The sequence below is a fragment of the Sorex araneus genome, chromosome 3 (assembly GCF_027595985.1).
Source record: "Sorex araneus isolate mSorAra2 chromosome 3, mSorAra2.pri, whole genome shotgun sequence".
Classification (NCBI taxonomy): domain Eukaryota; kingdom Metazoa; phylum Chordata; class Mammalia; order Eulipotyphla; family Soricidae; genus Sorex; species Sorex araneus.
In genome coordinates, this window is record NC_073304.1 from 40,611,909 (window position 1) to 40,625,108 (window position 13,200).

The 13,200-nt window shown below is 41.4% G+C and overlaps 1 protein-coding gene across 3 annotated transcripts in view; it reads right to left on the minus strand.

Annotated features, from left to right (window-relative positions):
- Window positions 1-13,200, minus strand: part of DAAM1 (dishevelled associated activator of morphogenesis 1) — a 184,233-nt gene that overhangs the window by 26,980 nt on the left and 144,053 nt on the right. For 2 of the 3 annotated variants that reach the window (XM_055131678.1, XM_055131679.1), the window contains 5 exons: window positions 12,988-13,175; window positions 11,964-12,263; window positions 11,543-11,650; window positions 3,831-3,860; window positions 2,619-2,725 (listed from right to left, as the gene is read on the minus strand). In XM_055131678.1, the coding sequence (XP_054987653.1) occupies window positions 2,619-2,725; window positions 3,831-3,860; window positions 11,543-11,650; window positions 11,964-12,263; window positions 12,988-13,175 (733 nt within the window). The remainder of the gene's footprint in view (window positions 1-2,618; window positions 2,726-3,830; window positions 3,861-11,542; window positions 11,651-11,963; window positions 12,264-12,987; window positions 13,176-13,200) is intronic. The other variant, XM_004601784.3, reaches the window with a different exon arrangement.

Below are 13,200 nucleotides of genomic sequence, written 5' to 3' on the forward strand. Positions count from 1 at the left end.
GTATATTTTAGGGGGCTTCATTTTGCAATATAAACCAGCTTCTAGGTTTCTATCTTTGGGTGGGAGGGGGGAAGGGGAATGGAGGAGGAGTGAGAGAGGTCTGTTTCAGGTAATAAAGCAGAATGAATTTTATTTGCCACCTGTTGCCAATACTCAGACAGTTAAAACAAAAAAAACAAAAAAATTTCTCTGAGAAGAAGGATGGGTTGGCATTGTCTAGCCTACTGCAGTCTATCCCATTCATTCTAGTCTCTTCAATCTGTGGAAGTCAAGACTTGGAGCTTCTGACCCAAACTATACACCCTTTAGGCACTATCTTTTCTAAGAGCTAGACCAATGATTCAGTCATTCACGTGAGGGGAGCTAGGACACCCTGCACCTCCCGCCACTTCTTGGCCTCTGAATCAGAAGGGATTACCCTAAGGCCAACTGACCTCAATATGCATTGCTATCCCCCAAATACTATTAAATTATGCTCAATTAAATACACTTATTAAATTAATTTTCATAGATAACAGATATGAGGCAAGTTCTTTAAATTATCTTTTAGGGAGATCTGGATACATTCAAGTTCTAAGCTACCTTGAGTTCTGCCACAACCATGGAGTTACATACCACAAATACAAAATAATTCCTTCAATACTGGCATGGGAAATTTGCCAAAAAGAGTGGCAACTTTTTCTATAATCAGTGTAATCATTTTGGTTGGCACCTCATACTGTGAGTAATCAGTCTGAAGAGTTGGGCAATCATTTTCACTTCTGTGAACAGTTAAAAACTATAGAAATTTGGAGCAATATCTCCCTTTGTCAATCCTCCCCTCTCCTCCCCATGGGAGATGTAGGAGAGGGGGCTCATGTGGCCCAAAGGGTGTGGGGATTCTCTGCCAACAGGGCTGTGGGCTTAGAATAAGGGTCCCAGGATGCAACCCTGCTCCAGCCCTGCAGTACTGGGGATATCTGGGCCAATCCAGCATTGCTGAAGACCTCCAAGGCCACACCTGGTGGTGCTCAATACTTGGCAGACCACGTGGAACTGGAAATTGAACACTGGTCAGGTGCGGGCTAACCACTGTACTATCTCCCAGTCCCTGGAAAGTTATTTTTAAAGTGTTCTTCTGATTCAGCATTTCTCAACAAGGAGACATAGTATTTGCCTGTGGGTCCTCAGGATATTCCAAGGGGCCATAGGTAAAAGTTTCATAACTGCGGGTGGGATGGGGTGGGGTGGGGGCCACAGCACAAGACTAATGGGAAAAATGGTAGGAATCTAGAATGGAAAAGGGCCAAGGTTAAAAAAGGGTTGAGAAACTGAGAAACACTGTTCTAGGTTACACGGGCACAAAATAGCGGCAAAATTCTAAGATTAAAATACAAAGACTTTCCCCAATTGCCACTCGGTTTTGCTATTAAAAATGTTATTGGCAGAAAGTAAATGTTAATAAATTATGTATAAGTTAAAAGTATAAGAGAAACATCAGTCTATTTTCAGATTCCAGAGCTGTCATCTTGAACATGTATTTGGGGAGCAAATGTGGAATAAAGGAACTTGGGCACTGACTAAACTTCCAGACTGGGGCAGAATAAAAGGCAATGGGTAGTTTATAATACTTTGCCAGTCAAATTAAATATATCCTCTTCAATTTACTTTTTACCAAAAATAATCTTTGCTCCCTAAAGTAAAATATATCTGAAAATAATCACATTTCCAAAGCCTTAGCAGCAACTCTTTATGTTCAAAGAAACTTGCTCTTAAGAACGTTTAAAAAACATAAGGACTGCATCTTCCCTTTTTCTGCTCCTTGGAAGAAAAGTCACCTTATACCAGCATCAATACATAGACATACTCATTCAAAAGTACAAACAATTTATTTTTAAAATCCCCAAGTTTTGGATTTTTTACCTCTTCATTTATCCTAATTGTTTTTGCCTAAAGTCAAAGTTTATTTTAGAGAAAAGAAGAAACTAGATAAGAAAAGCTACTTGAAATGCCCAAGATGATTTGACATCACCTATAGCCACCATTAGATTCTAAGCTCCCAAATTTCCTTTATTTTTTTTCAAGCTCCAATTCTGTGATGGTTCACTAGCTATGAGACAAATTTCTGCAGAGTCAAACTGGATAAGCTAGCATTTCACTGAACTTTGACATTCACATACCCTTGTAGTCATTAAAAAAAAAAAACGACGACGACGACGACAACAACAACAACAACAAACAACATTCAGAAAGTTCATGAAATCATAAAACCCTAACGGATAAAAAGGCGACTGTCAAAAGCAGAATAAAACAAAGAGCCAATATCATTGGTCCTGACTCTGAAACCAAGAAGAAGTAAAAGTACATTTTATAGGCTCCCTGGGGCGGACAAAACCAACATTGTTTGGGTTGTTCTGCTTTTCAAACTTAGGAGGCTGTGGTTATTAAGAAAGTAGGCATCCAGGTCTGATACATTGCCCTGGAGAAAGCAAACACCATGAATTCTCCTCACCTGAAATGGCAGAGAATCTTAGGATTGAACCTCAGCAGAGTACCATTAAGAGATCAAGTTCAAACAAGGCTTGGAACCACATGAAAAGTCAACTCTGTCAGATATATTTATTCAACATCAATAATACCTTGATAGAAGGATGTTGCAATTCTGGGCTCTCCGACCATCAATCACAGAAAGCTCTTTGACTTTAAGTTTGGAACTCAGTGTGTCATCAATGGCATCAGCTTCTTTCTATAAAGTAAATGAAAAAAATCCATCGAGTCAAACAGGGACATTCTGGCTTCACACACACACTTTCCCTTTATCTTTCTATTTGAGTATTCACACAGACACAGACATACACAACACACCCACACATACACACACATACACACAGGCAACGCTAAGATGGTGGGGGTGAGGGTGGGTGTGGGGAGGCAGAGGGATTGAAACAAAGACTCAAATCTAGTTGACAAATGGGAAATGTAAGAAAAGCTGACCACCCACGTTTGAAAAAGCATTATTTGGAAGAACAACGGGCTTCTAAGTTGAAGATGCTAAGTGTGCATAAATTATCAGCGAATTGTGGCCTCCTTTTGTCCCTCAGATCCCTATGTATTGCAGACAGAAGAAATGTCACTATGAATCAAACTCAGCGAAGACATGCCATTGCTGATCCAGACATTTGCAGGGCCCATTCATCCCAGAACCATTTGCACCCTGAGCATTGTAAGAGCTATGCAATAAAATCTCCCAAATGTCTTCATGTGTAATAGAAAGGCCCCAGGCCCAGACGGTACCTTTTATTACCCTGGAGTCAGATAGACAGCAGGGAGGAGGTAGTTCATGGCATCAGTTCAATTACGTGAATTAACTATAAAACACTTGCATACTCTGCTGTTATGCAGGAAAGTTGTATGTAATGACAGCCAGTCATAATTTATAGTGGAGGAGGACTAAAGTAATTATATATAATAAAATACAGTTTGAATAAACTTATCAAGGTGAAAACATGGGAGATTAATCTGATAAATAGCAAGCTTGATTTGAACAGAAGTTAGGATCAATTTTTAAAATGAATTATAGCATCGTGAAGATATAAGGAAACCAAAGAGCTCTGAAACGAACAGTTTAGAAAACAATGGCAATATAGAATTTATAGCAAGAAGCACCATGAAATCAAACTTCAACTGTTTTGTCATGCTGTGATTTCAGGTATAGCTCTACACATTCAGTGATGAGTTGAAATTCAGTATGGAATTGGGTTTACTTTATTTGGAGAAAAAAAAAAAAGATAACCCAGAAGTTTCAAGCTTAGGGATGATACTGAGCATGGATTATGTAGTAACTCACTTACCTGCTTGGAGTTACTGTTCACAAAGAAATCCTACAGCCATGGCAAGAGGCGTGGAAAAGGCAAATCAGACACATGCAGTTCAGAAATTATATCAACAAATGGGAGAAAGTCAAAGCAGTCAAGGAGATCAGAAACACATGATGACTTATGTCCCCGGGATAAGAGATGAATTATGTTTGGGGGATCAGCAGTGAGAGTTGATGAAGGTGAGAGAGGCTGGCTTGAGAGACAGTGCGAGCTTGGTACAAAAGCAGCTGGAGATATAGCGCAAAGCTCAGCACAAAGCACTCAGGGTTTCTGGAGAAGATGGTATATGTTACGCACAAATTTCAATTATTTCAAATTTCAAATTCAGAAAAGAGAAAACTTAACACATCCAAGAAAAAAGTCAAGTTGGGAAAGAAAATATCTCTGAAAGGGGCCACTGGGTTCCATTTATTCAACTTGATGATTTTACTTCAATCAAGAAATAGTGATCAATTATATCATCTTGATACTCCTCCTATCGCCATACACTTATTTGGGGTGGAAATAATCTCCTATTTTCTTGTTGTTATAAGGGAGACTAAGAAAAGACAAAAGGCAATTTCAATAACATGGGTCAGGAATATTTAATTTTCAGGATCCCGCAGGAGCCCTGTGGTGCTTACAGGCAGGTATGAGAAAAAGGACGAGCAATTAAGAGACAATAATGGATTCATCTGATGTGCAGTCACTGGCAGCTCTATTCCAACTGCTTCAGGGCTCTCTTGGTAAATACAAGGTCAAACAGCTTCTTTTCTTAAAAAAATGGTTCACAGAAAAGTCTTGAAGAAGGAAAATAGGAAGAAGCATCTGACATGTTACAGCTTTCTTGGCATACTTTTGCAGTGCTGGAATGAATAAAAGCTTTGGTGTGCAAAAATGCACATTGGCTTTTGGGCCAACCACTTGCACAACCAGCATTTGCTCAGCAAATTCCTTATGTCTTGGTCCCAACAGAGCTGCCAAGGCCAATTTTACACACACGAGCTGCTTCACATCATTCTTATAGTGGGAAACCAAATGTTCCCTCGCCTTACGCCACCCAACCGAGGAGGGAGCACTTTTCCAAAATTTCATTAAAAAAAAAAAAAGTCCCAAGAAACCTTTTTCTTTGTCCCTGCTCTGTCAAGCTGTGTACAGTATGTCCTTTCAAGGATAGAAGAAAACTACGGTGAAGGGAACTCATGAGGTCATTTTACCCTATGGTTTGTCTTAACAACACAAACTGCTAGCTGAGTTTAGAACTGCTGCTTACTACCTGAACTTCGAAGAAGATAATATCTAATGAAGTTCTCTGGCAACTCATTCTCCTGAGTTCCCAATGATGGAAAATTAAGGCTCCTAACCACTTCTATACTGGACAACGAAACCAAGCAGCTATCATTGAATATGAGTCTCAGTCTTACTATTTGCAAAATAGGGTCAACAATTGGGTTACTCTGAACATTAAATTTGACAAGACACATGAAGCAGTTTGTAGAGTACTTGAAACATACTTAGAGGTTCAATAATTGGAGGCTGTCAGACATTATTTGTCCTTTAGGAGGATGATAAGTCCCTTTTCTCCCCTGCTTTTGCTCTTCTTTCAGCTTAGTTGAACAGCTGGCCAAGATCTCCCATTTGTAATTAGCAGCAGCAATAAGTGTTAACAATTAATAGCTAAGTTAAGTATCTTATCTTTCCGGAGGGAAAGATGAGGAATGCCAAGGGAGAATTTTGTAAATTGTTAACCAGTTTAGATTCTCCTTCCATAAGAGTCTTATTATTACAATATAGGTAAAATCACAAAGCTTATTATATTGGGTATGTTAAAAATAGTACTTCCAGGCCTAGTGAAAGAAGTTAAGATTAGTTCTAAAACCTTAAATTATTCACTAATTGGCTTGGGCCTACCATTAGAGAAATATTTGCATTTGGCTATATTTGGCTACACCTAATAGGATATCTAATTGTTCCAGATGATTTTTTGAGGTAGAGCTTAGGACTTGGAGTACAAATCAGATGTTGGGACTTGCATTTGCAGGAACTAGCACTGACAGGTTCTAATAGATAGTGTTCCATACTGAAATAATGACTCAACACTTCCAAGGCATTGAGAACCCTTATATGAATGGCTCTTAATCATTTTCAGGTTAAGATCTGAAATTTATAATTCTGATAAAAGGCCTTAAAAAAAGTCTAGACCAGAGTATAGGCCAGGAATAGGGAACTTGCCTATTGCCAGGCTGCCATCAGTTCAATCCTCTGGACAGAAGAATGAAAAGAAGGGTAAAGAGGGAGGGAAAGGTGGGAGGGAAGAGAGAGAAAGGGTGGGGGAAGTATGCCACTATTTATAGTATTCTTCTTCTGCCTTCAGATGCCATATGCCATGGCTAAGGACCATGATTATTGACATAAATTCCCAAAATAATATAGCTTTTTCAATTATTTTCTAAAAAAAATAAAAAGATATTGACAAATCAAAGATGTTCCAAATGAGACCTCAAGGATGACATGTATTATATATTAGCAAGCAAGGTCAGGTTCTGCAGTCTGGAGTAGCAGTTATTCTTTGATCCCTAATAAGAACACAGACTTTGAACTTTACATGCTGACAATAAGACAGATAGTGCAGCTCTTAGAATAAGACAACAAGTCTCCTTTGTTGTTTACTGACAATAATTCAAGAAAGGGTATCCTCAGACAAAAATCATAGAGGCGGGGCAGAGATAGCTGTGAATATGATACTATGGCGTATCATACTTTACTTTGGGTAAACACCTTTATTTCATTTTCTCTTTGTCCACCTACGTGAATTGAGAGAATAAATCCAAACCATTTATGGATGAAAATTTCACATGAAAATAAAATAGTGTTTAACTGTACCTGAGCTAGTCCTATTACTACTCTATCTGAAATAGTACTACTGGGCAACACACTATGTTAATGCAATGTAGTATGTTAAAATGTATCTTTTGTGGTTGGCCTGGAAAGCACATGTAATACAGCTTCAATGAGAAAGAAAGAACGGAGTTTCAAGAAATTGAATTTTAAATGAACTTCTGGAATATGAATATGTGTAACCATCCTCTATTACATTTCATTTCATGCAACCATCTATGCACACCTTTGATTTCCACACTGGGAAAGCAAACAAATCCCTAAAAAGAAATGATCTTATCTTAAAATTGGAGCTAAAAAAAAAAAACCCTTAACAAAATCTAACATTCACAATGAGTAAGAAGATTTTATAAGAACAAAGTGATAGTGAGAATTCTGCCACTTGTAGATTTGACTATGCCATCTGTCAAACACTACATACACATGGTCATATTTCTATCATCTGTGAAATAGATGTGCCTATCTCTAGGATCAGTATAGTGGTTAAGAAATGTAAGAGCTCCCTGAATTAACTTTTAGTACTGATGAGATTGGGAAATGTGAATATCATGCTTAACAAAAAGGATGTAAGTGGCACATAATATTATTATCTGTCTATACATTATGACTACTGGTTTTCTTCATCTCTCTTATACTATAAATTGACTTATGGAACTGAGCAACAGTTTTGACATTTTTATCTTTTGAAGCATTTCAGAAGAGGGAGACAGCGTAAATATCTTCTCTGATTATAATGATTAAATATTTCTCAAATCAGTCCTCTGCTCCTGAATGGCCATAATCCCAGAGGCATACAAACCAATCTTGGAACACAGCAGCTGCTGGCAGAAATGCTCCTGGACTGTGAACTAAGCTACAGCCGGTGCCGCCCTGGGCTGCCCCAGGAGGGGAAGGGTTTTTGTCCCCCGGCGTTTTCCCCTTTCTGGCAGCATGGTGACCGCCACCTTTCAGAGCCAATTAGACAGAGAGGTAGGAGCTTGCAGTGATAGGGCACATGGAAACCTCACAATGAGGGCTGCGGGGGTGGGAACGGCCCTGCTCCCTGCCCAGACGAGACCCTGAGGGCCGCCCATGAACCTCTGCTCCTGAATGGCCATGATCCCAGAGGCACACAAACCAATCTTGGAATGCAGCGGCTGCTGGCAGAAATACATCTGGACTTAATTACTAAAATATCAGAATTCCAAAACCGTGTGGCTGCTGTTGCTCTTCATTACCAGCAATAGAAAACAAATTATCTAATGATGCCTTTTCGGCAGGTCTGATTGTTGGGGGAAATTTTCAAATAATTATAGTGGGTTTTCTGTTGAAAATTTAATGTAATCAAAGTAAAGAGAGAGTAAGTGAAAATCATCATCTGCCACATAGGCATTGTGGGGGGTGGGAGGTGGAGTTCTTGGTAGTGGAACAGGTGCACTGGTGAAGGGATGGGTGTCTGATCATTTAATGACTGAGACTTAAACCCGAAAGCTTTGTAACTATTCTCACGGTGATTCAATTAAATTTTTTTTTTCTCAAATCAGTGTGGGCATATCTGTGTGCCTATTCTACATATATTTATATAAACTCTCTACTTTGTATCACTAGTGTTTATCTAAATTACACCAGTTTGACCTGAGATATTTTTCAGAATCTTACTGTGTGTAGTGGTCCTACTGAATACATATAGATATACCTGAATGGTATTCAGGTATTCCTTCACCTCCACTGAGAACTTTACATGGCCAAACAAGCAGCTAAGGTCCAGAGGGTTTGATTTTATAACTCTGGAGGAAAGAGAGGGGATACCATAATAAAAATATGGCCCCAGTAGTAACTGGCAATTAAAAAGAGAGAAATTCAAATGTAATGGTAATACACTTGCACTGCCAAGACAAAAAGGAAAATAAATGCACAGGTCTTTGATGCTGCAATTAGTTCTGAGACTAGGGGATAGTCAATGACAGGCTCTCTGCTTCCTTCTGTCCTACATATGCATATGAGAATCTTGGGAGACTTTTATTCCCAACATTTAGTAAATTCAATTAAAATGGCTCAAATTACCTTCATTGGGGGAAATACATTTATGGTTTGAAAGTGCTCATCTCAAATACTTGAACCAAGAGGGAAAATATACTTGAATCAAGCGAGCAGGTGTGTTGAAATTTCTCTCCAGAAAGTGTTATGGAAAATGTCACAAATGATTGTACTTACCAGTCTACTTAGTGTTAAGTACAACTGAAATATTCTGCTCTATCCTGACTGGAATGACTCCTGATTACTTAAACAGTGGTTGGTTGCTAGGAGACAATTACCCAATTGCTAGGCTTTCTGCAACCCTGTTTCACAGAGCTCTAGAGAACTGTCCACATATTTGTCCCAGAGCATTTTGGCAGCATCCTTCTGCACCTTCTGCTGAAAGCCAGTTAATTATGAATCTTGTAAAGTTGGGTCTTTCAACCACCTGCCTTAATAAAAAAAGAAAAAAAAAAGCAGCAACCCACATGCTCAGACTTGAACAGCATCATTTGGAGTAACTGCTGTTTTAAACCCTTCCTTTTGATGACTTCGTGGTTTCCAAATCTTCCTTAGGCATCCAGAAAAGGACCAGTAGACAGGCTGAAACTAAAGTGGGAACTCAATAGGACATATAATGAGGCCTAAGTATTTGAATCCACTATGAAATCTACTAAAATATCCCAAGATTTTATGTCAAGGTCAGGACTCCTGGGCAGGGTTAAGGGGAGGTGTGGGGGAGAGAGACAGGAGCGGGGAAGAGGGGGGCGGGGAGAGGGAGGGAGAGGGAGGGAGAGAGAGAATTCTTTCTTTTTATTTGGTGTGTACAATGTTGCACAAATTTGCCTTCAAATGTTCTGAGGGCCCAAAGTTAAGGGCTCTCACTTATGGGTCACATTGCTAAAATACCCATGTTTTGGTACTTTCCTAATACATCATAAAATCCATTGCTCAGAAGCTTCCCCTCTCTTATCTGAAAACATTCTAGCTTAATGCCATAATACACTTCTGTTCAATTTCTCATGTATCAAAAGCCATTATGGAAATTAAAAGCATCCAACTTTTTGTGTGTGTATCTGTGAGGGGTAGTGGACTAGACACAGCAGTGCTTACAGCCTGGCTCTGTGCTCAGGGATCACTTCTGCTAGTGCCTAGGGGAACATATGTGGTGCTGGGAATCAAAGCAGGTTTGGTCCCATGGAAGGCAACAAGTGCTTTAACTCCTGAACTATCTCTCCAGCCCCGAGTCTTCAACATTTTCTTCTCCCCCAGCATCGGACCATTTCCCTCCATGCTTGCTTAGAATTGTCCTGAGACTTTCTCGGGAAACAGGCCAAGGTGAAGCAGACTAGGAAATCTGCTGCTTGTCTGAGGCTGCTCCACCCTGGGTATGAATCATGCGGGAGCTGGAGGCCTCCCGGCCAAGTCCAGGGAAAGTCCCTGTGCGGATGCCCATCTTCTGTGTGTTCCTGTTTAGGACACACTCGGCTCTCTGCCCACTGCTCTCTGTCAGAGAATCGTTAGGAACCTTTCTTCCCATACTGTGAAATTTGTATTTTTTTTCTTACTTCAAGTATCTCACCGCCCCCCCCCCCCACCGCCCCAACACACACACAGACACACAGACATACAGATACACACACACACACACACACACACACACACATCTTCTCTTTATTCTTCTGAAATTCTCCATACCAATGGGAGCAGAGAGCTAGTACAACAGGTAAGGTACTTGCTCTGCATACAGTGGACCTAAGCTTGATCCCTAGCATCTCATATGGTACCCTGAGCTCATCGCTCATCCGGAGTGATTCCTGAGTGCAGAGCCAGGAGTTACCCCTGAGCATCACTGGGTGTGGTCCCCAAAACAAAACAAAGCAAAGAAAACGAAATCCTCTGTACTGAGCAACCTTGCTGGGACCTTTCTGGGCCTATCCTGAAGATGCTCTTGAGAAGTGTGGGGTGTCACTTATACGTTCTCAGGGCTCACTGTTCTCAAGACTGACAACTTGACCATATCAGTATAGGCAGAAAGCAGATGCCAAATTGCATGTTCTCTATTACTACAAAAGCTTTGCACATATTTGGGAAGCTTTCTTGGTTCTATTTGTATCACTGCCATCCTCACACTTGCTAAGCTTTCTCAGCTCTATTTCTTAATATATAACATCCATGACATGTAGTAAAACTAGGCTACTGGCTCCAGCTAGCTGCCATTTACCAATGCCCATATTCCAAGCAGCCAATCTATTTCATAAAAGCGGTCCACGTGTGGGGGAAAAACAAAACCAAGCAACCAGTGGATATATAGTTTTAAAAAGTCAGAGAAACTAATATGGTTCCAGAAACAGATTATGATGTGACAAATTAGGCAATTCTACTTCTATGAGCTGGTGACCCATTTTGACTAACACAGATGATAACAATACATAGATTTTTTTTCACCAATGGAGACAGCATCTTGGACATACTACCAGGGTATAAAACTTCCTAATAAGAAAGTTTATATACCTTCCTCTTGTGAACACTCTCATTCTCTCTCTCTCATTCTCTCTCTCATTCTCTCTCTCTCTCTCTCTCTCTCACTCTCTCTCTCTCTCTCTCTCTCTCTCACACACACACACACACACACACAGGCCCTAAAACTCACAAGCAAAAACACAACACGCTGCTCTGCTAGCAGAGGATATTAAACAGCTTAGGACTAAGCTTCCTGTCGCACTGAGACTATGGCAGATGGCCCAGGGATCATGCATGATAACATGGTCTCTAACTTTTCCTCTTTTCCCTCAGAGGGCATATGCTGTTACCTGCTGTCTTTGGTAGGCAGAGAAAGTTCTTTCCAAGTCTTCAAGATCTAGAACTTTGAACACTTTCGTATCATCAATTTCGGTCCATACTGTTCCTTCAAGTTTGTTCTGCAAACATTAAGTCAGCAAGTGCTGTGATTTACATACAGTTTTACACAAAAAGAACAGACATGGTTTTATTTTTGAAGTGCTGCTGCCACACATTTTTCATTCTACCAGATGCTCCCAAGCTGATTTTAGCCAACACGTCATTTATCTCAGAAGCTTTCTCACTTAAATCTTGATGCAAGAATGAATCCTGAGTTGAGGCTAGAAAATCAAGTCCTTCCTCTACCAGCTAAGGCAGTTTCCCCTGGCAGCGACAGCCCAGGAGCTGCTAAGGCTCCTATTAGCAAAAGGGAAAAGGGAACAAGCACCTTACCTCCGGCAGCTTAGACCAGTTGAAGGATTTCAGGGCATTTGTGGGCTGAGGAATGTTCTTCTTCTTGAGGGCCAGGCCCAGTGGAGCGCCAGGAGGTGGCATGATTCCCCCTAAGGGAGGAGGCCCCGGGGGAGGAGGAGGACCCCCAGGAGGGAGGGGCGGAGGTGGAGGAGGGAGCATTCCATCTCCAAGAGGTGGAGGTGGTGGAGGAGGAAGGCCAGACCCTGGCACAGAGGAAGGAAAGGGTCCTCCTGGGGCTCCCGGAGATGGTCCACCTGGGACTGAAGCACCAACGGCCCTCTGAAAAAGGAGAAAGAGAAGCAGAGAAGGTTCACCCAAGAAGTTAAGCCATCTCTGAACTTTGAGAGTATGACATTTTGCCTAAAATGTGTATGATAGAGGAAGTCACTCCTTTTGATGAAGTTTTTGGGCCACACCCAGCAGTGTTCAGGGGGACAGTTCCTGGCTCTGTGCTCAGTGGGGAATTCTGATGGTACCTGGGAGACCATACGGGTACCAAGCACAGGCAAAGTCAATGCCTGAACTCCTGTACTATCTCTCTGGCCTAGAAATTCACTCTTGTACAAAGACTGGTTTCAAAGGGCAGTAAACCAAAGAAACTGTGAGGGCCATGGAGGACTCCGCTTAGTCAGCACAGCGTATTCCACACGCCAGAGCCTGTTTGCAAAGGTTCATGCATCTCACCTGCACCATCCCACAGCTGGACTCTCCTGGAGCAGCTCATTTTGAGAAGTGAATGTGATTTCTCCTGCTCTTCTTAGAGGAGGTATACCTAAACATGCACAGCACCCCCCGAGCCCCCAACAATACCCCCACAGCCTAACATTTATGCTACAGAGGAGGGTAGGGCAGGGTTTATCACCAGTGATAAATCAAGAGGCAGCTCCAGCTTTATTTGCCCAGGCAAAGTTGTCTCCTAACTGCTGAGTGGCTTGACGGAAGCGAGCCTGGGCAGCTGCCTGGGAAGAGCAGATGCAGTGAGGCTTGGGCGCTCGCTCCTTACCCGGCTGAGCTCATGGAGCTGCGCCGTGAGGTCCGCCACCTGCTGCTTGACTTGCTTATGCTCAGTGGTCTCCTTTTCGAGCTTCTCCTTCATTTTATTTAAGGTCTGCATCATCTCTTCCTTCTCTTGGGCCTTGGCATCACATTCTCGCTCTTTCTTTTCCAATTTCTGCTGTAGCTCATTGTGCTCTGCGCAGGAAGACAGTTGGACAAG